This window comes from Blennius ocellaris, assembly GCF_963422515.1.
Source record: "Blennius ocellaris genome assembly, chromosome: 23".
NCBI classification, from domain to species: domain Eukaryota; kingdom Metazoa; phylum Chordata; class Actinopteri; order Blenniiformes; family Blenniidae; genus Blennius; species Blennius ocellaris.
In genome coordinates, this window is record NC_137672.1 from 14,571,603 (window position 1) to 14,595,979 (window position 24,377).

General features: G+C 44.8%; 1 protein-coding gene across 2 annotated transcripts; it reads right to left on the bottom strand.

The window, feature by feature from the left end:
- Positions 1-2,608: 2,608 nt before the first annotated feature.
- ppp1r14bb (protein phosphatase 1, regulatory (inhibitor) subunit 14Bb) lies at positions 2,609-22,664 on the bottom strand. Of its 2 annotated transcripts, none has more exons than XM_080519308.1 (5): positions 22,461-22,664; positions 22,015-22,257; positions 4,143-4,226; positions 4,025-4,057; positions 2,609-3,938 (listed from the first exon to the last, which is right to left on the bottom strand). In XM_080519308.1, the coding sequence occupies exons 2-5, from the start codon at positions 22,213-22,215 to the stop codon at positions 3,870-3,872; spliced, it is 387 nt and encodes a 128-aa protein (XP_080375434.1). In that variant the 5' UTR covers positions 22,216-22,257; positions 22,461-22,664; the 3' UTR covers positions 2,609-3,869. The 2 variants fall into 2 exon arrangements, with proteins under 2 accessions (XP_080375434.1, XP_080375433.1); XM_080519307.1 differs by having other exon boundaries at positions 22,395-22,664.
- Between the last annotated feature and the right edge of the window lie 1,713 nt (positions 22,665-24,377).

The window sequence follows — 24,377 nt, forward strand, 5'->3', positions numbered from 1 at the left end:
TTTGTACTTCACAATTGTGTGACACTTTGTGTTGGTCTTTCACATAAAACTCCAATAAAATATGTTTATGTTTGTGGCGTGTAATGTGACAAAATGTGGAAAAGTTCAAGGGGTATGAATACTTTTGCAAGCCACTGTATCAGATGTATTTGCACTCAAGCCGAATTAGTTGTTATTTTTTTGCTTATTCGACCTTATGTGACAATAAACTTGGAAATACTGCAGATATGTATGTCAGGCTGTGTACAATAGGAAATGCAGTACATATTAACCCCCCCCCCCCCCCACACACACACACACACACACACACTCGCTTATATAAGGAAATTCCTGCAAAGTTTCTTTCCAAGAACACATCCTATAAAAACACCTAATTTTTTCAAGTGTAAATTGTGGCGTACAGGCAAACAGCCGCAAGATGGAGCCAAACGACCATGGTGACTGAGGACTCATGGAAATTGAGAAACTCAATCGTTTTGGAACAATGGGACCTTTTCACATGTCAGGGCAAAGGCAGAACAGGTGGTAATGAGAATTCAATTATTAATGGTAACCTTCCATTTATCTGTGCCAGGTTCAGTGTTCTGGACATGGTTCACAATGACCCTCAAAACCACTGCGAATATCTCCAAAGGCTTTTAGACAACTATAAGTAATAGACATTACAAATGAAATAGAATTTGAAAGTAGAAAATTGTTTGCAATGACAATAATAAGCAAAATATTGTATCCTTTGATGATCCTGTGGATCTAATATGGTCTGAACTTGACAAAAAAAAGACAAAGGACAAGAAAATAGTCCATTTTACATGTTTTTATTAAAGTTGCATAAAAGTGTAACAAAATTGGGCAAAAACAAGACCTGTTGTTGATATTGCTACATTTGTTTGTTGGTTTGATCTAATCATTGTCCAAAAAAACCCCAAAAGACAACAACCCACCACCACTTCCCCAATCTGCATGGTTTAGCTCTTGTATTTAGCCCCGATGATGATGATCGGTATATATAGAATTTTTTTTCTTTTTTTGCAATTTTCCCCAACAGTAAAAAAACAGACTTCTCAATAACAGTCTAAGAAGGTAGAACCCAAACCTGGATCTAGGAATTAAAATCCACTCAAATTCAGGTACTGATTGAACTTGCCTGGTGCGGCCTGACCAAACAAAGACACAGCGGACTGGCGCTCTGTTTGGGAAAAAAAAACTACCCCAGGAAAGAAAAGAAAAAAACACTCATATCAGACCGTATCCAAACGGATTTTGATTCAACTACATATAATCCCAGGCCTGGCATCAAGAAGTGTCATGATCACAATAAAAACAGACCAGTATTCAAATGGTAAATGTAAAGAACATTGTTTATCTAAACAAAATCACTGTATCAAGGCCTAAGTATTAAACACTCACTTCTAATAAAAAATAACATAACAGAATCTCATTGTTTCTCAAAAAAGAAGGAGCGACAGAAGATCAGAGATTCTCTGCACGCAGCAGTTCGGCTCAGTAACACACACCTTTAGCAGTTTGCGTTACTTATTTAAAAAAAATGAATGTCTCCTGTTTATTTGGTTTGTGTAACATAAATAATACCTAAGGCAACATCTGTTGGAAAAAAAGGGGTGGGGGGGATGGATGGACAGAAGGATGGGAGATGACAGGGAGAAGTGAGAGCAGCAAAAGGGTGTGTGTGTGTGTGTGTGTGTGTTGGAGAGAGAGAGACGGTGAAGGTCTGCTGTCGCCACAGGTGCTCTCAATCGGTCACAGGAAATTACAGCCAGTGCTGCTGCGCCCAAAAAAAGGCTTCGGTCTCTGATCCGATTGGCCCGGGATCAGAAACAGGCGGCTGATTGTTAGACGTGATTGGCAGCAGCAGCGAGGAGGCGGGACACAGATCCTGCGACATCTGTGAACCTTGTCTCACTCTCCCTTTCTCTCTGCAGCGCCTGTGTGTGTGTGTGTGTGTGTGTAACTTTGTTAGAGGCAGCTGTGTTTGCTGAAGTGGTTCCGTTTCCTTCACCCTCAAAGTACGGCCTGTGAATGAGTGTGTGTGTGTGTGTGTGTGTGTGTGTGTGTGTGTGTGTGTGTGTGTGTGTGTGTGTGTGTGTGTGTGAGAGAGAGAGAGTGAGGATGTAAAAAAAACAAAAAAAAACTGGGTGAATTAATTTAAACAGCTTCAGTTTGACAATGGCCTCCCTCCCTTCCACACATCTTATTGGTGGGTGTACAGAGACGACAGGCAGGAAGGAGGAGGAGCTCTGAGCTGACCCCCCCCCCCCCAAAAAAAAAAATGAATGTGGTGGTCTCAATCATGTCTTAGAAAGGAGTGAAAAAGAGATGAGGATAGGAGAGGAGGGAGGAGGGGGGAGGGGGGTGAAAAAAAAGGCAGCTTTGTTCTGGGTCCCCTATTGGACAGTCAGTGTGTATTTGTGTGTCAAAATGCATCCAAAAGAACACATTTATAAACAAAACAAAACAAAACAAAACAAAAAAACAGGAACCAGTCCTATACTAGAAACCCCCCCCCCCCTCTAAAATAAACCTAATCTGTCGTACAGAACAGCAGAATATACAGCCCCCCCCCCCCAACCCCCAAAAAAACCCCTCTCCTACAACAGTTGTTGCTGTACATTATGTAGCAACATTCACACGTAGCGTTGAGCAACACAGACACACGGAGGTACTGTATGTGCAGGCTGGACAGCAGTGGCTTCTCAAGAGCCCCTCGTCTCCACACTATGCATTTAGGGAAAGAAACACTCCAAATCCAGCTGAAGAGAGTCCACACTTGGAAAAAGAAACAGACTGTCTAAAACAGTCTGGCAATATGGCCACTACTACCTACGAGTGACTCTTTCCGGGAATCGGAGATTTTCCTCTGTACTAAAGATAAACTCGACGTTACTTTTTTAGTGGCCAGAGGTTCAAGATTTTTCCTCCCGAAATAACATAGTGCAGATTTTTTTTTTTTTCAACAGACACACATAAGAAGAAAAGAAGAAAAAAAAAAGAAAAGAATGACAGTCTTTTAAAAGCACCACTGCAGCAATACCTCTCATTTAAGGGATTTTAAGGGGGTTAATTAGCAAAGACTGTACTGGCCCCTCCCCCTCGTCAAAAAGGTACTTCATTAAAAAAAAAAAAAAAAACTAAAGCGAAGTGAGTATCCTCGTGCCCTCGAACGGAGCCAGGGAAGCAGCTGGCTCTTTTACAAGTTTTGAAAGAACAACTTTTGGATTCTCGTTGTTCTCATTCGTGGAGACGCAAGCAACGAACCGGGCCCTGCTTCAAGCTGATTGGCTGCTTCCTCCCTCGCCCTTCCAACTTCATTTTCTATTTTTTTGGCAGCCCACAGACTCTCTCTCCCTCTCTCTTGTTCTTCCTCCCACTCCCGGCCGCTCTACTCTGGGTTGTAATTAGGGTACTCCGCTCCTCTTCCTCCTCAGACAGATGGAGGGAGCTGCAGAGGAGGGGTGGGAGGAAGAGGAGGGAGGAGGGAGGAGGGGGGGGTGGGGGGGGATTGAAGAAAGGCCCAAAAGAGGAAACAGAGTGCCTGGATTAAGGCCGACGAATCGCTTTCAGAATGATTCCTTCTAATCGTTTTCCTTTTTTTTTGCTGTTTGAATGAAAGGACAAACCCGATCGGTCACAACAACAACAACAACAAAAAAGAAAAATCCAGGCGACCTCGAGGGTCAACTAGACGCAGAAACAAGGTCCAGGTTTGACATTTTAAAGTGAAAGAAAGACTTTGACATAATCAAAGGGGCGGCAGGAAGACGACAGGTGAGGGCTGGAGTGGAGGTGGAGGTGGGGGTGGGGGGGGCGGGGCGGGAGGGGGAGAGGAGAAGAGAGGAGGGGCGGGGATCTCATCATTTCTTCTGAGGCGTGGAGAGCTTCTGCATCCCCCGGATCTTGTCCAGCAGCTCTGAGACGAAGTCCTGGAGGAGCGAAGGGAAGGAGAGAACCGGTGAGAAGGACACGCCTGAGAAGCGATGGATTTTTTATTTATTTATTTTCCTCTCACCTCAGTAGGTTTGAAACAGTCAACCAGCAGGTCCTGTAAAGCACAAACGCAATAAAATGAAGGACGGTCCTTCTCCTTCGCATCCATACCGTCCTTTCTTCACACAAAGAGGTCCTACCTTGACCCTGGCTGCCCGCTCCACGTCACTCGGCATGTCCAGCAGTTCATCCACGTCGATCTCCAGCTCGGGGATGGCCTCCTCCTGCAAGAGGAGGGGAAAAGAAAAAGAAAAAAAGAACAGAGGTTTATATTTATAGCTGACCGTCACTGTGAAACCTGCCCTCGTGGGACGCATGGAGAGAAATCCTCCTCATCCTTTCTATTCCGAGCACCAGTGTTTATGTTGTGTGGTCGATGGCGAGCCGCCATCAGTTCTCTCTCTCTCTCTCTTTGCATGATGTGGTGCAGCTACCGACGAGCGTCTGCCTCTGGACACTAGAGGGTGATGTGCTCCCACCGGCCCACGTGTCGGACATTACAGGAGGCCAAACAATAGAGACAGGAACTCACCTCAAGCAGTGATTTCACTGAGAAGGATCGGAAAACACCAATAATGACTATTTGAAATTATTCCCTCAATTTTTTTTCCTCAAAATGCTCATATTTAACATTTTTTTTAACTAAATCTATCACAGACAACCTGAATTGTTCACAGCGAGTCTCAGTAAAGCAATTCAGACTGTCTGGTTTGGCACCAGTGTCCCCTATAAAAAAGGTTTCTCTGCTGTCATCCACTTCTGTCTTCACCTTTTACTCATAAAAAAAAAGTACAAGTCCCGAGAGGACATGTTTTATTTGACACCACTGATCTAATAATACTTCTGTATTTATCCCACTGAGCTTTGATGATACAAAGCAGAATGTGAATGGAGTCGACGAAGCAGCAGGGGGCGCCACACTGCAAAGGGCATCAGAGGAAACCAGCAGAGCATCAATACGAATTTACTTGATGATTAATTGCAACAGACAACTTAACTTATGTCGCCCTCATTACACTGCGTGCCGAGAATCCCGCTTATAAGTGGTTTTGAAAGCAGATTAAATGAAGACGGTCAAATATTAGGAGGAACAGTCAGCGGTACTAATTCTTCACTTGTGCAACAAAGGATATGGAGCAACAAGGTTTCTTTGGGAGGGATTTTGTGGTTTGTGTGGAATGAGAGTGAGCTTCCCCGCGTAGCAATGAAATCCTCCCAGGAGATGAGTGGTGTCTGTCACAGTGTTGTTTCAAGTGAGTAAATCCTCCAGGGGGTTAATTCTGCTCTTTGGAATCAAAGATAATTTCTGTTCAAAATGAGCCAACAGGGCAGCAACACAGTTAAATTTCAAATGAGGATTCCTCGTTCTTGTGCTCTCCCGACACAACTCAATATATCCAATCAGCTCTCTATTCTGATTATTCTGTGGCTGCACGAGAAGTGGCTTAATGGCCTCCCTCCCTCTCTCTCTCTCTCTCTCTCCCTCCATCTGTCTCGCTCGCTCTCCCTCGCGCTGTGTGGCCTATCAAAGTGCTCCACCGCTGGTGACAAGAGCTCATACACTCGTTTCCTCCCCGTCTTTTTGCAGCTGAATTGCTATATTCATGCCGTTCTCGAGGAATCTCTCGCTCGGCCTCGTCCTCCCCCTTGGTTAGAGTCGCCCACACCAGCTGTCTCTGCACCTGCCCCACTGCCCCCTGTCTCATCTCACACACACACACTGGTCATGGTGTGTCACACACACACATGCGTGGCATGCTGTGTGTGCACATTTGTGTGCCGCATTAGCTGACATGTTTTTTGGGTTGGTTTTTTATTTTTTACTGCAGTACTCCTGAACATCACACACATCCGTGGATTAGGGAATTATAAAAATGAGCATTAATATGTCTAAGCTGGATGAATTTTGTGTGTGTGTGTGTGTGTGTGTGTGTGTGTGTGTGTGTGTGTGTGTGTGTGTGTGTGTGTGTGTGTGTGTGTGTGTGTGTGTGTGTGTGTGTGTGTGTGTGTGTAAGGATTTATTTTGGAGCAGGACAGTCTGTGAGAGCGAGATAGAGATTGGAGGTGACAGACAGACTTACTGTCAGCAAAGAGGCATGTTTGTGCCCGCACACACACACACACACACACACACACACACACACACACACACACACACACACACACACACACACACACACACACACACACACACACACACACACACACACACACACACACACACTCTGATACTTGCACGAAGACTAACAAGAGGGTAGGAAGACGACGCCGCGTTAAAGCCTTTCGTCATCCAAACTGTTATTTCTGCAAACGTTTCAAAAACATCGCTCTAAAAAACAGGGTGTCCAAACATTTAAAGACACAAAACGCTCCTGCAGACACGACGAAGCTGGTTGTGAGTCACACAAGGCGACAGAGAGGCAGCGAGGTCTGACACAAAGACAGATCTGCACAACATGTGGGCTCCATGTGCTACAACATGCATTAACCAAAACACAAAAGAAGAGGAAGCTCAAGGACAAAGAACAAAAAAAAACAAAACAAAAGCACCAGGAGATGAAAATGAAAGGCTTTTCCATCATGATGGCTCGGTTAAAAATATGTTTTTACTCTCCATTAATGATCTACTGGAGACTCTTGCGACTTAACAGTATTGAAAAGTCTCTTGAAAATGATTTAGCAGATGTGGGTAAATCTGTGAGGAGAGTGGGGGGGGGGCAATGCCGAGAGGAAGGAAGGTAAGAGGTGAAGGAGCGTATCGAGGGGAGGCAGCAGCTGAGTGGAGCAGACTGAAAAGAGAAGACGGGGAGGGAGAGGAGGGAGAGGAGGGAGAGGGAGGGAGACGCTGAAAAAGGCCGGAAGACAGCCTTCAGAGAGGAGACACAAAGAAAGCGGGGAATCACGAGGGAGGATTTCCAAAACAATCCTCCAGACTGACTTACTGAACCAGTCAGCAGTCTGGGGGGGGGGGTGTTTCGCTGCTGGCTGCAGATGTGGCCGGGAAGAAAAGGTGTCTACGAGATACTGGCAGGTTCACAAACAAAAAGTGGTAAAGCGCAAACAACGCGGAGAGTCTTCAGGCGAAGGAAGCAGAAGATCTGCTCTGTTTGAGTCTGAGGTTCTTATTCAGGCATGAGGCACCTGGGAAATCTGTAGCCCAGTCATCAACCAGTGAAACTGAGTTAGGCCAACAACAGGTAGATAGACAAGCACTGAGACGAAGTACTGAAGTAAAAATGAATAATGTTAATCTGGAATAATAACATCTTTCAAATGAGAAAAAAAAAGCACATTATTTATTACACAGCCGGCACCGAGTGTAACTCAGAAGCAAAGCCAGAAAAAGAAACAGATATTACAAACGGCCTTGTTCTTCTATTGAAATCGCATGGTCTTTAAATTTAATTACACTCTTCCAGACAAACTCATAAATATGATTTGCACAGGGGCGAGAGAGAGAGAGAGAGAGAGAGAGAGAGAGAGAGAGAGAGAGAGAGAGAGAGCGAGAGAGAGAGGGGAGAAGGCTCTTCATCTGGAGGCTTCCTGCAGTCCAGAGCAGGATGAGATGTGACAGTATGAGAACATGGTGTGTGAATATGAGTGTACAAGAGTGTGGAGGGCGTAGTACTACTCCTCTCACTGGGGAGGCGCAGTGGCTGCAGGCCTGGACAGATCAAATGCCGAACTGCAGCTCCTTTCACCGGAAAAACAGAAGTTATGCACACAAGTGGGTCAGCGTCCTCGCGTTACAATAGCGCGGCCTATCATGGCTACTGGAAATATCTCTGGAAAGGGAAGTAATGACACAGAGAGGCGGGGAGACAAAGTCAGTTTTTCTTTGGCTTCTTTACACGCGGCTCAAGTCGGACTGGAATTGCAAGCAGTGCCACTGTGGTTAGTTCAGAATGCGATAATGGCAAAATCTTTACTGCAAAAGAATCCCCACTGCTGTCAGTCAAATGAAAGCAGTGCCATCACCCTCGACTGATGAAACAGAGGTTTACATTAACAGAAGATCACCTCTGAACACGTGGGGAGCTTCACGTGAGCAAGTGGAAGTAGGTCACAGTAGGCCCCCTACCAAGATCACGCGGAATGTCTTTCAGCGATACCACTCCGCGTGAAAAATGCGACGACTTGGATAAAAATCTCCGTTTTACCGCAAGCTGGACGAGAGACGAAAAAAAACGCTCTACCTACCCTGCGGTAAACGAGGATAAAAATAACAGGACGTCAGAATGGCCGATTGCCCGTCCTGCAAGAAAACACAAAAACAAAGAATGTTTTGGCTGGGTATGACATGGGGGGGGTGTGATGGCTTTAGCCGACAGGATGGAGGAAGGAGGAAATGGAAGAAGTAGGAAAAGTGGGCCGCGTGGCTCCGAACAATGGCGCTCACTCCGAACTTCCCTCGTGTGCGTTTGTTGCAGTTCGTCTGGCAAACCGATCCTTTATGCAACCGTCAAGAGTAGAATTAAGCGGATACACCTCCACCGCTCCTTCTCCTGTCGACACTCTGGCGCAGAGATGTATGGAGATATAAGACGTTTCAATTTAATCTGGGAGGACTCGTAATGCTTCGTGCAGTGTTTCTACACTGTGTGTGTGTGTGTTTGCATTTCAAAGAGTGAGTGAGTGAGTGCTCCATTAAAGCTATTGCTTTATGCTGGGTGCCCCGGTGCAAAAGACGCGTGAATGCCAACACTGACAAGCTGCAGGTGAAGTGTGCACTGGCAATACTGAAATGGATTAGTTCTGACTCGTTCTTGGTTGTCACAGAAGAATACAGTCCACATGTGTCACAAACACTGCAGTGCTTTTCGTCCATTGAAACTGATTATTCATAAGGTTTTGGGTAACATGACTGAAAGTCAGTGTTCGCCGATGCACCGGGTTGCAAAAATGTCAATTTCCCGTTTTGAGTCGAGAGTTGTAAATTGGACAAGTGCGTAGTTTGAACATGAAGGACTCATTCGTCCACTGAGTGTTTTAGATCACTTATGACCAATGGAGGAAGACCTCAACTTCACCTCCTGCGGCAGCGACTCCACCAGACACCAAATCCAGCTCCACTGCATCTTAACTCCACTAAAATCATCCACTATCTTAGAATTTTTTTTTTTATATTCCAGAACTTCTACAGAGCAATAAATGTCCATCTCAGGTTAAAAAGCAAGTCATGCATCACAATGGCTGATCCTAACTCGACCTATAGTTCATGCATGTTGACACTGTCTATGCTGTTTTGAACTCCATCTTGATTTTTTTTTTTTTTTTGAAATACCGACTCATGGGGAAGGCTCCCGATAGGGTAATAGGGAAGGATCCTAAATGGGTAATTTCCACTATTACGCCAATTGGAGAAGTTAAATTCTTCTGGCAGAAAAAAAAAAGAAAATATCCCATGACGATTACTAATGCGCATGGGCTTGTCAGTGTGGAAATAAATTCGTTTATAGGATAACTAACTCTCTGAAGAAATTAGGACGACTTTTTCTTTTATGAAATAATAAACTAGGATGTCAAGGGCTGCTGGGAAGCCACGTCAGGGGTAGTAATTCATGACACCCCGATGACTGATCTGGTCACTTGGTCTACGGCCATGTGATCAACGAAGATAGAGACAATACACACGGACAGGATGGAAATAGTGGAAAAACACTGGGCCTGACCCTGCTTCCTGCCTCTGTCCCTTTATCTCTACGTCTACTTTGATGTCGTCGCTCCTGATCTGGCATCGCCGGTCTGCGCCGTTCTCAAACACTCCTGCTGTGTTTGTAATAATTCCTCGCATCTGGGTCACCTCGCTGCGGGCATGAAGCCACTTATGAGGAAAAAAAGCGGGAGTCACTGGGGGGTCAACAGAGGGTGCCTGGCATCGGGGATGTATTGCGTCTGTCATCGCCTGTTGCTTCCCGTCCACCCTGGTATCTCCTCCCGTCTCACACACGGCTGCCTATCGGGAATCTGCAGGTCTTACAACAACAAAGAACAAGCCTGCTATTGTCAGGGTCTCCTCCGTGTTGAAAAAACAAGAGCCAGACCAGAAAGTGCAGCATCACAAAGCAGCTTTCTCGTTCTCGTCAACGGCGAAGGGGTTAAAAACCCCAGCGTACCCAGCTACTTCCTGCCTGGTCACATGACCTTGGGAGATAACGGGGGAGGGGGAGCCGTAATGATATCTGTGGGAAGTGGCTGGATGGCTGTGTGTGTGTGTGCGTGTGTGTGTGTGTGCTCAATTAATCTAAGTGGTGAATGGCTGCCGTAATGAATATGTGGCCACGAACAGGACCACGAACCATAAAACAATCCATAATCAATGCAATGGACTTAATCCAGTCTAATGTCCTGAGTGTGTGCATGTGCCTTACTGTGCACCTCTGACTGACTGATCTTCATCTCCATTGCTGATCAGTTGGATGTACTTCCTCACAGGAAGAATATAATGTCCTGTTTTGAATCTTATGAAAAACAGAGGGAAAGAGCTGCAGGCAAAAACAGATCAAGTGAAACAGCCACTCTGTCGACGCTTTACAGAACATCCACACGTTCTTAAACACCGAATCCCTTGTAGTTTTCCAACGCGCATCTGTTGAAAGTACGGTCAAATTGTCTCCTAAAATAACATGTACGTGCATCCATCTGTTTTGTCTCTGCTGCCCCGTCAGCGTTCCTGCTATCGGACTGCAGATAAAATGCAAGCGGCTCGGTCATGTGAAGTAAAAGGATGCCGAGCCTCCAGAGTCTTGCGGTACTTGATGTGGGCATGCTAATGTGTGGCCCGCTGCTGTGTGGGCTGCTTTAGACTTTGTGCAGCAGAACGCCAAGGCGTCACCAGCTCCAAGTACACGGCACGAATCTCCCAAGCGAAGCCAGGAAACATTCATTGCTGCAATTAGGACGTGGGCATGGCAGTTCGGGTCGTACACGCACTGCAATTAGAGGACAATGGAAGTGATGTCAAAAGACGTATACTGCAATATAAAGTAAAGTGATATCCGAGGAAAGAAGGGAACGGCGAGATGAAACCACAGTCACGAAGAGACAGGGATTGGCCCAGTTAGAGAGTTGAATAGCCAACGTTGTCCCGAGTGTCACGTGTCTGCAGACAAATCAGTCATTTTTTGTTTTTTGTTTTATTTTTAAAGCATTTGTCATCACGAAGCAAATTCCCAGGGTATGACTGAAGGTCTCGACCCAGTGCAAACAAACACCTATTTGCAATGAGACGTGTTAACACGTAGATCGCCACCCAACCTTGACTCCCACTGCAAAAGCTGTCCGGAGACACGGCTGTTTTGTGGTGCAGCTGAATGATTTCCACATCGGCCTGTTTGGCCTGGCCGAACGGTTCAGTGGTTTCCGCGTGTTGACTGGCTGTGTCTGCTGCTGCGGCCTCCCTGGGGAGACACTCTGCCGGTCCCTCGGGGTCACAACCAGCCCTGGGTGGACTTGTACCGCTGGCGCTGCCAAGGCTGGAGCTCAGCTGCACTCCGCTTTCTGGCCATGACATGGCGGCGCAGTTTGTCGGGGCTGTTTACCTACAACTGTCAGGGACACTAAAGCGTCAATCTGAAGTGCACTTACATAAACCAATGCTTTTATGCATGACCTGTGGATTCTCTTTCATCTTGCTCTCATTAATAGAACTTATATAGTGAACGGCAATAACTTACTTTGCCAGTTATACTGCTTTAGCAGTCTCAATGGCCATTTCATGATTATTCACATTAAACATGCTCCATGCACAAATGGATACAGACAGCTGATTTGATTGTTAGTACATATCCAGGCACGTCACGAGCAAATGACGTAATACCATTGATGACCTGTAGGGGCAGTGGTGTGCCGTGCAGCACATGTGCAAAGCGCAAAGGATCGAAGAAGGCAACATAAATTGGAAGACAACAAAGATGACGATCAATTCTAGGAAATGCTGCACGAATGTGCGTGTGGATACGAATATATCTTTGACATTCAGACAAAGAAGCTTCAGATAACTTGCGTCAAAAGCAAAATTTGAAAACAAAAGATAATAAATTAGTCCTCAGACCATTTTTTTTGCACTGATGTTTCCCTGAAATTTCTGTGCAGGATGGGAGCGTCGACGGGCCTTTATAGTCACACACAGACCTGGCGGACATGCAAGTTTATTAGTTATTATTAGTTTCACACATAACAGTTTCCTTCTCGCAAGTTTTTTAGGTCTACTTATGAGATTTGTGATCAGACTGGACGACAGCTTACATTTTGAATTAGTGTGCGGTTTAAATATGAACAAACTCTAAATTTACAGACCAAAAGTGCCAACAAATCTTGAGTTGCCAGCTTTTAACCATTGCATGTCACTTTCACCCCGATTCTCCCTTTCTCACGCGCTCCGTCACATCACACAAAGATTATCCATCGCTTACTTTCTTTTCAGGTCACCCTAATTAGAACAATCCCTCATCTGAAATGTGTGAACCAGACAGTGTCTCCAATGGACGCTTTCATCTTCCACCTCCAGGTTTTTTTTTCCGGTGTGTGATTTCTGCAGCAGATAACAAGGGAAAAATGTAATTTAAAAAAACATCACGCTCCACTCAATCATTATACACAGTAGGTGTTGTGTATGTAAGGAATATATATACGTTGTGTATGTGGGCAGGTGTCTTGGGTAAATTGGAAATAGTAGCCTCTGGGTTTCTCAAAATAGATTTTTCCATCATATTCAGTCGATTACTAATTATCACTGGTGCAAACATGTAATAGCCAGAATATTAAATAACCACAGGGATAAAAAAGAAAAAAGAAAAAAAGAAAAGATACAAGCAGACTCAGACTGTGAAAGTCATTATCACTACAATTGAACTGAAAGTTGAGATTATGTGCAGATTAGAACAAGAATGCACACAAACAAGGATTACAGCCGATTATCATTATGTCACTGTTGGCGGTTGCCGCCACAACCGCTTAACATGCAGCCATTCATTTGCCAGGTGACTCAAAGAATGACTTTGTTCTGCCATTTTTACTCTGACGATGAAGGACTCTTGTGGCTCGTTTGAATAGATTTACTTACAGGCAAGTTTCTGCACGGGAGGCAAAAGTGTTTGTTTGCGCGAGTTTTAATTCATTCATCTGTTATTAAGCGATAATCCTGATGGCTTTCAAAAGGGGATTAGAGGACGTTATTACTCTTTCATACGGCTCCATCATCAACATGCGCCGACCTCTCGTACACTGGCAACTCATTGGCTAATCTAATCACTTAATACTTTGGTTCATTTCCATAGTCAGTCAATCAGCTGCAGGATTAGCAAACTCAGAATGTGTGAGATTGCAGCAGATTATCACAGCAGCCGAGGCACCGTCTGAAACGAAATCTACCAAGAAACTTGGATCATGACTTTTTCTATCCGTTACCTCTTTGTCCTCGTTGGGAAGACATTATCTGTCGTTTATAAAAGCAACCATTCAGACATTCGAGTAGATGAATTGTTAAAACCTTTATGATGGTTGTAAAAAAAACACAAGAGCACAGCAGCAGGAAAGCGAGACTCTCAGGATGTTGTCAAACTGAGCAACTAAAAAAAAACAGTGATTGATGCGATCAACGTTTGCTGAACAGAGACCAGAACAGGTGTCTGAACATCTAATACCATTCTGTTGACTCTGAGTGTGTGACGGAAATAGAGTGAGACTGATGTGCTTCCTGACGAACCAGCTTCTTGTTATCACTCCTGCCACTTACACATTGCTCATATATGGTTTTCAAATAGTAGTTTTAAATGTAAAAGAATATTAGTGAGCCAAATATGAAATTGATATTGTACAATAAGCTGACAAGAGTAACAAACGGTTATCATTCTTTGATTTTGATTAGTCAGTGTGTGTCCCTGCCTACCAGCTGCCCGTCCATCTGTCCACACATCCTTCATCCCTCCATTTGTTCCCACAGACGTGTGAACCAGAACAGTTTTTTTTTTTCATGACAGGCCACATTTCCACCGCCGCATCGTTTTCGCCATCTCCTGCGTCGTTGATCTTAAGTTCCACAGCGGTTCACGTCAGAGGGAGCACGGGGGCCAGCGCGGCACCTGTGCTTTAACCTTCCACGATCGCTCGCTGTCGGCCGACCCGAGACCGACTTCAGGGTCAGAAAGTCTTCGGCGCAGCGAACGGAGCCACTGGCCTCTTTCTGTGAATGTCTGAAATCACTTCACAAGTCTGACATCATCTGTGTATGCAGGGGAAACGCTGCAGAGAGCTCCTGACAATCTGTTGGTGGTATGTAAACAGCACAACACATTACACACGCACACGCACACACCATCAGACTGTGAATAAAGCCATAAACTGACTTCTGCCTCGACGCCGCCAACCAACAGCTGAACTGGCGTCTGCTCTAATGCACCTCCTGGGACTTAAATACCCTCCTGAGTGGATCTGTGTTTCCTCGCCCCGACCTGCAGCCAGTTACTCCGACAGAGGCAGAGACGGTGATATGATTGCTGCCACCTGATGCCGGCGTCAGCGCCAAACGTAATATAGAGACGAGGACAGTGGTTTGCCTGTTTCATTGCTTCAATATGGCTTCAGTGTGGACGCCAATAAACTCACGCCACTAAAAGGAATATCTAATTCATGCCCCATATTGAGGCGATATTGTCGCAACAGCACCCCAGTGCCACATAGAGTCATAGCAGAAGCATGCGTAGCAAAGTGCATCGCTATAATACATGCACTCGCTTTAAAAGACCTCCTCATGGGTGCTACAGCTTTAAGAAAACGGCTCCCCCAAAAGTGTGTCTACAGTCCTAAAACTGATTTAATTACCAACACAGGCAATCACTGGAAATGATGAGTGTCAGGCTGTAGATCATTCTCTATAATGAGAAGAGTTTAGTCGCATTTTCATCACTAATTAAGTTTATGGCAACGAAACACATTATTAGCCATGAACATTTAATAGGCATCCAGTGGATATCTATTAAACACACAGACTTAATATGAACATTTGTCTGGCCGGAACAGATACCAGGATTTGTCTTGATAATGTGCCATTGGCTTTGCTGCAGCTGCAGACGAGTGACATTTCATCTTCCCAGTGATGTGTTTTTGTCGTCTGACAGCCTCACCTGTGTGACCACGGCCGGAACGACAAGCTCATCAAGCCCAGCCCGTGCTGAAACGTTAGACTAAAGGATTTACGGGGTGGAAGGGAGCCAATCAGGTCGTGCAAGCTCTCGTAGCTGACGCATAACAAACACGAACAGGAACACGAACCGCAGCAGGCACACACATACATGAGTTGGCTCGAGATTCAACAAGTACATTCTTCTGGCTCCGTCCCACGGTTCAGCTTGCATGTACAGCAGCGGGTCATGATGTGTCATGCACATAATGTTCTCCTGTTGAACACGGGACTCAGGTAGAGTCATGTGGGTTCAGTGGCGGAATAACCACCAGGTCTGGTCCTGTGATCGTCAATCTAATTTGGATAAATCGACAAGTTGAGGGCAGACAAAGTCTCGAATTGTTCTGCCGCGACTGAAACGATTCTTTAATTTGCTTTTCTGTCAGCAGCGTGTGCATGTATTCAGTGAAGCCCGACATTTAACAAGAGCAGCTGTGTTATTGTAAACCATCAGGTGTGTGTGTGCTGCGTGTTCTCGATAGAAAGTGGTATGTAAACAAGAGTTGATTTTTTTTTTTTTGCATCCAGTTTGCATTGGTCACACTCGCTTCGCATAGACTTCCTGTGACGGCGTGCATAAACATTCCTCTGAGTGACTCACGTCCCTCCTTGTTCTCGATCCACATCCCTCTTTAACTTCATCCACGGCCTTCGCTCACTTGGCTTTTCTGACTTACTTCCGGTCTTACTCACACACACACACACACATGCACACTCACCAAAACACAAACGCCTGCTGGATTCACTCGCTCACCGCTTGAATAATGTTCACATAGTCAGTCAGTGGGTCAGACGGCTGCGTCTGCTGACTCACACCCAACATCAATCAGGGAAAGAATAGTGTGTTCAATCTGTACAACCACATGTGAGCTATTAAGATGTGTGTGTGTGTCTGTATGTGTGTGTGTGTGTGTGTGTGTGTGTGTGTGTGTGTGTGTGTGTGTGTGTGTGTGTGTGTGTGTGTGTGTGTGTGCGTGTGTGTGTGTGTGTGTGTGTGGGGGGGGTGTGTGCGCGCGCGCATCCTGGTGTGGGGGGGTGTTTACAAAGACACAGTGGAGTCTTTCACTCCCGCTGTGTAACAACCACTCTTTGTAGTCACTCTTCCACACACACACACACACACACACACACACACACACACACACACACACACACACACACACACACACACGCACACACACACTGACTGAGTGGGTAGTAATACTGATTGGTATTCAGACCTTAAAGTGCACGGTTTAAAGAAATGTTGGGCCGTGTGTGTGTGTGTGTGTGTGTGTGTGTGTGTGTGTGTGTGTGTGTGTGTGTGTGTGTGTGTGTGTGTGTGTGTGTGTGTGTGTGTAGGCATGTACATGTCTGAGAAAGAGGCCAACCTATCCCAGGACATGGAAAACTATGAAATTACAGCTGTTCCCACGGCCAGGCTCATCGGGCTCCTCGCCGTTTGCGTCTTTTTCTACCAGTAACCATCTCTTTGATTTCTCTCTGAAAATATTCACAGTCTCCCATTTCTTCATGAGAAAAAAGGAGGAGCATGCAATGTTAGTCAATCAACTTTTAAACTAAATAGTGACGTGCTTTGTGATACAACAGGAAGTGTGGCGACCGTTCAGCTCGCGCTGCTTCCTCTTTTATTTGAAGGTCGATGGGAAGGATTTTCTATGCTTTGATCGCCGAGTTTGAATCAACCCTTATAAACGCGGAAATTTGACAGTCTTGATGAAGTAAAGCCACGTGCTGTGAAGGGGGAGGGGGTATGCAATCCTGTTGTTCTTCCCGAACATGTGGGGAAATCCCTGAGAGATAAATGTGACACCACGCTCTGGAAAATAAACACTCCACATGTCAGCAGAACTGAAGAGCACACAGGAGTATTGTTTCTGATCTGGAGGCTTTCAAGTATAAAGTGCCTTCAAGTCAATGTGAGAAAGAGGACAACCGTTTTCAATGTCTCACAAACCCTGTAAACAACTTTCTCCCTCTAAAACATCCCTGCCTACTCCGGCTACTTTCTCCTTCTCCTCCATTCTACATTTTTTTTTTTTTTGCCTTCTCTTCCCCCGTTTATTGCATTCCTGCTCACCAATCCTGCCTCTGTTCTCACTCATATTCCCATCTGGTTGTGTGTGTGTGTGTGTGTGTGTGTGTGTGTGTGTGTGTGTGTGTGTGTGTGTGTGTGTGTGTGTGTGTGTGTGTGTGTGTGTGTGGCCACGTAGGACCCTGGAGTTTGGAGATTGGCTCCGCCCACTCTCCCCACTGTTAACTGTGTAGCTTCTGGTCAGCTCTGGAGAACTCCAGAATGAAAAGAAAAAAAGAAAGAAGAAAGAAAAAAACCACAGTTAAAGTGAGAGAAAATTGAGTCTTTACTGTCAAATAAAACTTTAACGGGCCAGTTTCCATGGAAATAGCTCCACGGCTGGAGTAAAATCTCATTGTTTCACTTAAAGGGAAGCTGTGGACTTGCTCATTGTAACCAACACTTTTCTCTTCCCCAGCGTGTGCTGAAGCACACTTAGCGCCACATACACAAAGCCACTAGTAAAGCGCGGCTCTCTTACAACACAGAACATCCACACAGCTGAGAAACGGGCGCCTCAGTTTGGAGAGTTGCCCTCCATGACTGTGTTATGGACCGTAGCGAGCCCTCAAACCCTAACGTTTACCGACGTTTCAGGGCTTGTGCTTTAAATGGCCACAGTTGGGTTTTAAATGTAAACCGAGAGAGACGGGAGATTGTGGGATTTGGAGGCACTTCTGCAGCTGTTCCCACACTTACATGTTGCTTCAGCCATACCCCCAAGGCCCTATCAGATGACCTCTTTACCACCGCCACATGCTGAGACCCAAATGTGTGCAGCTGAACCGGGATTGTCCAAAACACGTGTTTTGAAACAGTACGTTGATCATACAACTGATGAATTGGGGGGGGGGGGGGGGGGGGGGGGAGCAATATAAACACAACTAATTAAAATTGCAAGTCAAATTTGCTTCTTCAGGAGATTTACATACAGAATTGGGAAAATGTAGCACTTTATTGCTTCAAATTAAAAGGGATGTGATATGAGATCATGTTGAGTGTGGTGATAACATGACTGGTGATGATGCAATGTGTCTTTGTGCTTTGAGATTTGTCCATCAAAACAACAGTGCTCTTTCTCTTGCCCTAAATTTACACAACTGTGGACTTAGACCTGTTTTTTGTATTTTTTTTAGCACGAAACATATTCTTCACGGTCAATAAGTTTCCTATACTAACTATGTGTAATGTATGGGTAGCAGTTCTGGTGTTGTGACAATTGCTTTTACACCTGTTTAAAGACGGCAATTTTATCCATATTTATTACTTCTGAAAGTCTGCTCTATTGAGTGTCTTCCCAAGAGCAGGAACAAAACGATACATTAACAAAGTGCAGGTATTTAAAGACACTATTAGTATATGTTATTGCCTTTATTGAAATTTAGAACTAAAGACATCATGGCCTTTTTTTGGGAATGATGTCATTTTTGCTTTCTTTCATTAAATGGACCCAACCTTTTTTTTCCCCACTGCATGGTTAACCAACATAAACATTTAACAAGCCCTGTTGCCATGGAATCACGGCTCAGCTCAGCTCCTCAACACCACCCATAGCAACTCTGACTGATAGACCGGACTAATGGCTGGATGAATATCTGACAAGCTGGCTGGCAAAAGTGGACTGGCTGACTGCTTGTAGCATGTTTAAAGGGATAATACGACGGAGAATAGGCTAATCATGAATTCCCTGCTGACTGAGCGCCACGCTATTATTAGTACTCAAACGACTGCCGACAAAGGAAGACGGAGAAGAGTGAAAGTTGATGAAGACTTGCAAAGGGTAATAAGGGACAAATATTGATTAAGGTACACGTCAAAGCAAAAGGAGAGAGAAAAAAAAATCAAAGGAGCTGAAAAGGAGAAAATCCTTACATGCCGAGTGTCTTTGTCAGTGACGGGGTACTCCAGCAAACCGCCTGCTCTCAGACCGGCTAAAGCTGCCTTTCCAGTAGCACGTGCTCCTTATCTCCCCGTCTAAATGGGCCCAAGTGTCTCCATCAGCGAAGCGACTGTAAATTAATCTCTTTGTTGTCTAACAGCCTTGGCGGGGACTGGACGGACACAATGGAAAGACATGATTATGCGTGTTGGAAAGCCAAATATAGGAGTCGATATCAGACTTGGATGAGAAATGCATAGCCCCCCCCCAATCAGATTTGTGTGACTTTAACTTTATATGTCTGTGAGCTGACCCCCCAATAAATCTTTACATGGCTCGCGTACTCTGCAGAACCAGTGGATTTTTTTTTCTTCAATTGTTTGGCTATTTGTGGGGTTTTGTGGGGCTCTTTGTGATCTTGTGTGCACAGCTGAGGTGCAGGGCACTAAAGCGCGCATGACTGCACAGATCGGGGAGTGAGCGATGGACGGATGACGATAAACATCTGCCCTTGACGCCAAACAGACTGATGGCATCAAACACAGGGATCTGCATCAGGAAATAGGAGGACCACCCAATTTATAGAGGTTTGCATTTGAGAAACCACTTTGTTTAATTATATTATTTTTTTTTAAGTCCCACTGCCAAGCTTTTCTCCTGAAGTCATTAACTCAGACCCAGGAATCTGCAAGGTCTACACATTGCATATGAATGCATTATTGGCTGAGAATCAAAGCGCATTGATTGCAAAAAAAAACCCTCTAATCACCTCGGCTGGAGTTTATAACTCTGTGGTGTCATTTCCCAGGATATCCCCCGTCACATCATCCATCAGGGGAGATTCTTTGTCGACACATTCAGTTCAAACAAAAGACTACAGCTGCAGCCTGGTGCTCTGACGCCACATGATCGGTTTATGGCCGCGTGAATTCACACTAATAGTTAACTGTGAGTCTGTATTACATCTGTGTACTCGTAGTTTAGAGTTTGGTCAGTGGATTGGATTTTGGACTGCCAGGTGTAAATATAAAACAGCTAAATCCGTTGAGTAGCTTGAAGTGTGAGTTTTCCAACATGTCTGCATCATGGCAACTCTACCTTAATAGGCGCAGCCGGTACATTTCTTTTCTTGTGTTTATATACATGTGTCAGTGCCTATATCACTACAAAGAAACCACAACTGTTTCCAGTGGGGGAAGAAAAAAAAAGAAGAAGAAAAAAACGCCTGGAAAAGCCTCATGCAACCTCGTGCAATTACAAGCGATTGTGTTTCCCCAACAACCAGCCTACTGAACTCCTGCCTTTCCTCTTTCCTAGCTCACGAGGAACACTCCAAACCTGTTAAGTCGTTGTATTCCTCACGCTGGGAATAGAATGTGGGTCAATGCCAGCTCAGAGGAGTTGACATGAGCTTACCAACCACTGACGCCAGCAGCTACAACACAGCTGCCGCCAGGTTGCATTAGCACTGCGCCGAGTTTTTCATGTGTCACTGTGGCTGAGGGTTTGATCGTAGCGCTGATAGATCTGCACAGTCATCATTACGAGGGGGCGTCAGGTGGGACGGGCGTAAAGAATCCCTCAACACAGTCAGACACGTTGCGATCGTTGTTGGCGAAGACTTTGTTCTCATACTACATTTTCCATTTGTCATTGGAATGAGCATGTTCTCCAGCGTTTGTGTTCTGTCTCCCAAACCAGTAAATATAATTTTATAATAAACAAACGTCCCCTTTTCATTCTTCTCATAAGTCATGTCTAATGTAATTATTACATCATGTGTGAAGACACGTTTAGAGAAGGTTTCTTAGAGACAATCTGAGGGTCACCAAGAAGAAAATGTTGGAAGACAGAACGAGTTTAACTATATTACATGTAATTGTGTGCAAGAAAGGCTTAATAATGATGCTTTCAGATAGAAATGGTAAAATATGTGACTGTGGTCAGTTAAGTAACATCTAACGTGTTTTATCATATAATAATGGCACATGCAATATTTTTTTCTGTACAGCTTCACCCAATTCCAGGTTGCAGACTGCTAAAGATAATCCCACTGGGTGAAAGCAGGTTACACCTTGAACAGGTTACCAGGGCAAACAGAGACGATAAACAACCGCGATGTCTTACATAAGTAATAATCTCTAATCACACTGTGGAATTCACATTTCTAATTTATAGGTGTTCTGAACTAGTGCCCTATAATTACTATTACGATTTCTGCTTTTATTATATTGATTATTCTAAAGACGCTAAAAGGAATAAAGATCTGTCCATATTACACACCATAATGATTTATTTCCTTCAAACAAAGAAGGGGGGGGGGGGGGTAATTCCCAATAAGCCGAATATGAATAAAATGACAAGAATTCACAGGTGTGCTTTAAAAAGCGCCAGCCAATCAGAACAAAGAGCTGGAGCCGTCGGGCTATAAAGGCGAATGTGCTACTTTTAGCCTGCCTACCTGTGGGTGAGGGCGGCGGATGGAGGCGCAGCCACATGGCTCCAACATCACCGGAACCTCGGTTCCACCGTAAAAAAAAAAAAAAAGAGTGTAGTAACGCTCCCCGGTGGATCGACCCCCGCCTTTCTTATTACCTGATCGGTGAACACATGGCCCGCACACACACCACCGGGGCTCTGCGCTATAGAGGAGAAGGGCTCGGCTCTCAGGAGCGACAATAAAATAAAAAAAGCCCTGTTAATTTGTCTTTTATCAACAGTTTGCTGCAGGTTTGGATGAACGCACGCAGCCGAGACGGACACTGCGGAGCGTCTGTCACTTTAGACGCACGCGCCGCCTGATGATCAATACAGTCGATCGGTTTTTGAGGCCCGTGTATTGTTTAGAGGGGGGGGGTATCTTTTTTTTTTTTTTACCTCACAGTCGTAGAGGTCCGTTAGCTGGTCGATAATCCACTCCTCCAGGTTGAGTCTCTTCCTCAGCTCCTTGCGGTCGTATTTGACGGTAACTCGCCCCTGTTTCCGAACCGGAGTCTCCGGTTCCTCCGTGGTGCCGGCCGGCGTCTGGAAGTACACCCGCGGCTGAGGGCTCGTCTCCGGGCTCGTTACAGCTGCCATTGTCGCTCGGGGTTTTTTGTTTTTTTGTTTTTTTTTGTCGTGCTATATATTAAAGGAAATAAGAAAAAGAAAAGGGTGGGTTAAAAAAAAAAAGAAGCCACCACCCGGATGTGTGGAAGTGTGAAAATATGAGATGAGGTGAAACAAGAAGCGGCGTGTGGACGCTGTGTTTTACGCACAGAGAAAGAAAGATCCCCCACGAGAAGAAGGAGAAGGAGAAGGAGAAGGAGAAACGGCGCTTGGACCTGATGCTTTTGTTATGTCCTCTCCAAAAAAAAAAAAAAAAAGAAAAAGAAAGAAATAAAGAAAATCGCCTAAAGGTGCATTTGAGTCGGGCCGCGTCCACGACACAAAGGCGAGCGACGAAACGTAAAGTGTAACCGGCTTATTGAGCTATTTACAGCATGCAAACTCTGCTTATATAAAAGAGAAGGCAGGAGTGAAGCGGAGCCGGCCTCAACTCATTCAGTACAAAGAGAAATCTCTCTCTCTCGCTCTCTCTCTCTCTCTCCCTCTCTCTCCCTCTAGAGGTGCGTGCGCGCTCTCAGGACTCGAGCGAGCGCACCAGGCGTACTGGGTTTTTTTGGGGGTTTTTTTTGTTGTCGTTTGCCCCTACGACTTCTTCTGTTATCTTTATTACCCATTTTATGTCTCCTTAACTTCCCTGTTCGACCCCCCCAGTTTTCTCATTTTCCCACGTGAAAATATTCTTGAACACACGTGGCAAAGAAATGCGTTTTGAGGGATACACAGGCACACACAAACACACGCACACAAAACCACACACACACACACACACCCTTGTTTTTCCATAAGAAAAATAAAGTTGATTCCCAAAATTTCATGAATCCATTTTTCAAATGTGATCATATAAGCATAACATTGTTGGAGTGGTTGTCACACTGTGCTTATGATACAAGCCTTTAATGCGTGTGTGTGTGTCCTGGTAAGACACAAAATAATGTATTTGTATAACAATGTCTAAAATGTATCAAGAGTGTGTCTGACATTCTGTAAGACGCTTTCCAGAAGACAGATGGTTTAAGCATGTGATAGACGATGCCCAGTTTTTCATGCTAAAAGCTCGACTCACAAAAGTCTATTTATGACACTCATTCCCACTTAGGTTCTTGAGGGACTGGAGTCCTAATCCTATAGTCTACATTTGCAAAAAGCAATGTATAACCTGGACGGATTGCCAGTCCATGCACACCCACATGAGGGCAATTTGGGAATTAAAGGTATTCTAACTGTGAAGCAAGATTGCTAATCGCTACCTCAATTTCAACGTTCACTGTGCATGCTACATATCAACCACACACATAAACACCATACACTAGAAATCCTGCCTCAGGTAAGACGTATGTTTACTGTTTGCTCTAAAAGGGGAAATGGAAGTTTCACGCTTGTTCTCGACTTTCACTCCCAATTAAAAAAAAAAAATCAGTTTTTTTTATCAAAAGTGACATACTTGTTCCTCTTTAGAAGCTCAAACACTGACCAATTGCAGTTTGCTTGTCGAATGCTGTGTGCACCATTTAACCTCCCAGAGTCAAATCTTAACCACCTCCCATGAAGAGCTTGAACTCAGTGTATTGCACAACACTTACACAATATCAACTGATACAGCCAGTTCGCCCAAACGATCCGTGATAGAGTCTTTTTCATCACTGTTAAAGCGTCTCCTCTGAAATGTGTGAACTTTATAGGCAAATTTCACACCGAGGTCTCACATATCACAAACAGACAAAAAAAAAAACCAAGACTACTCTTTAACTAGTCTTTGTGAGAGGTAGATTTCATCTTCTGAGATTAGAATCTGTTTTTAAAGCAGCTGGGGATTTTCGTCATTTTTCAAAAATCCATGTTTTATCTCCAGTAGTGGAAACCCTCTCTCAAGGTATGCTGTAGAAAAAAACAAAAAAAACAAGCCACATTTCTTGAGTCTGTTTATTGTGTTTTAACAGTGGGGAACCACTCCGGCTGGTTAGGCTGCTTAACAACAAGAGTTTTAATAATAATCGGCATGTGAAGAGGAAGGGGGAGGTCGCTCCTTCTTTGCTGTAAGCATGGGGGTGTTCACATCTGTCAACACTCTCATATTAGTATTTGAGTGTGAGTGTGTGTGTGTGTGTCTGTCATACTGGCCGGAGCAACCGTTG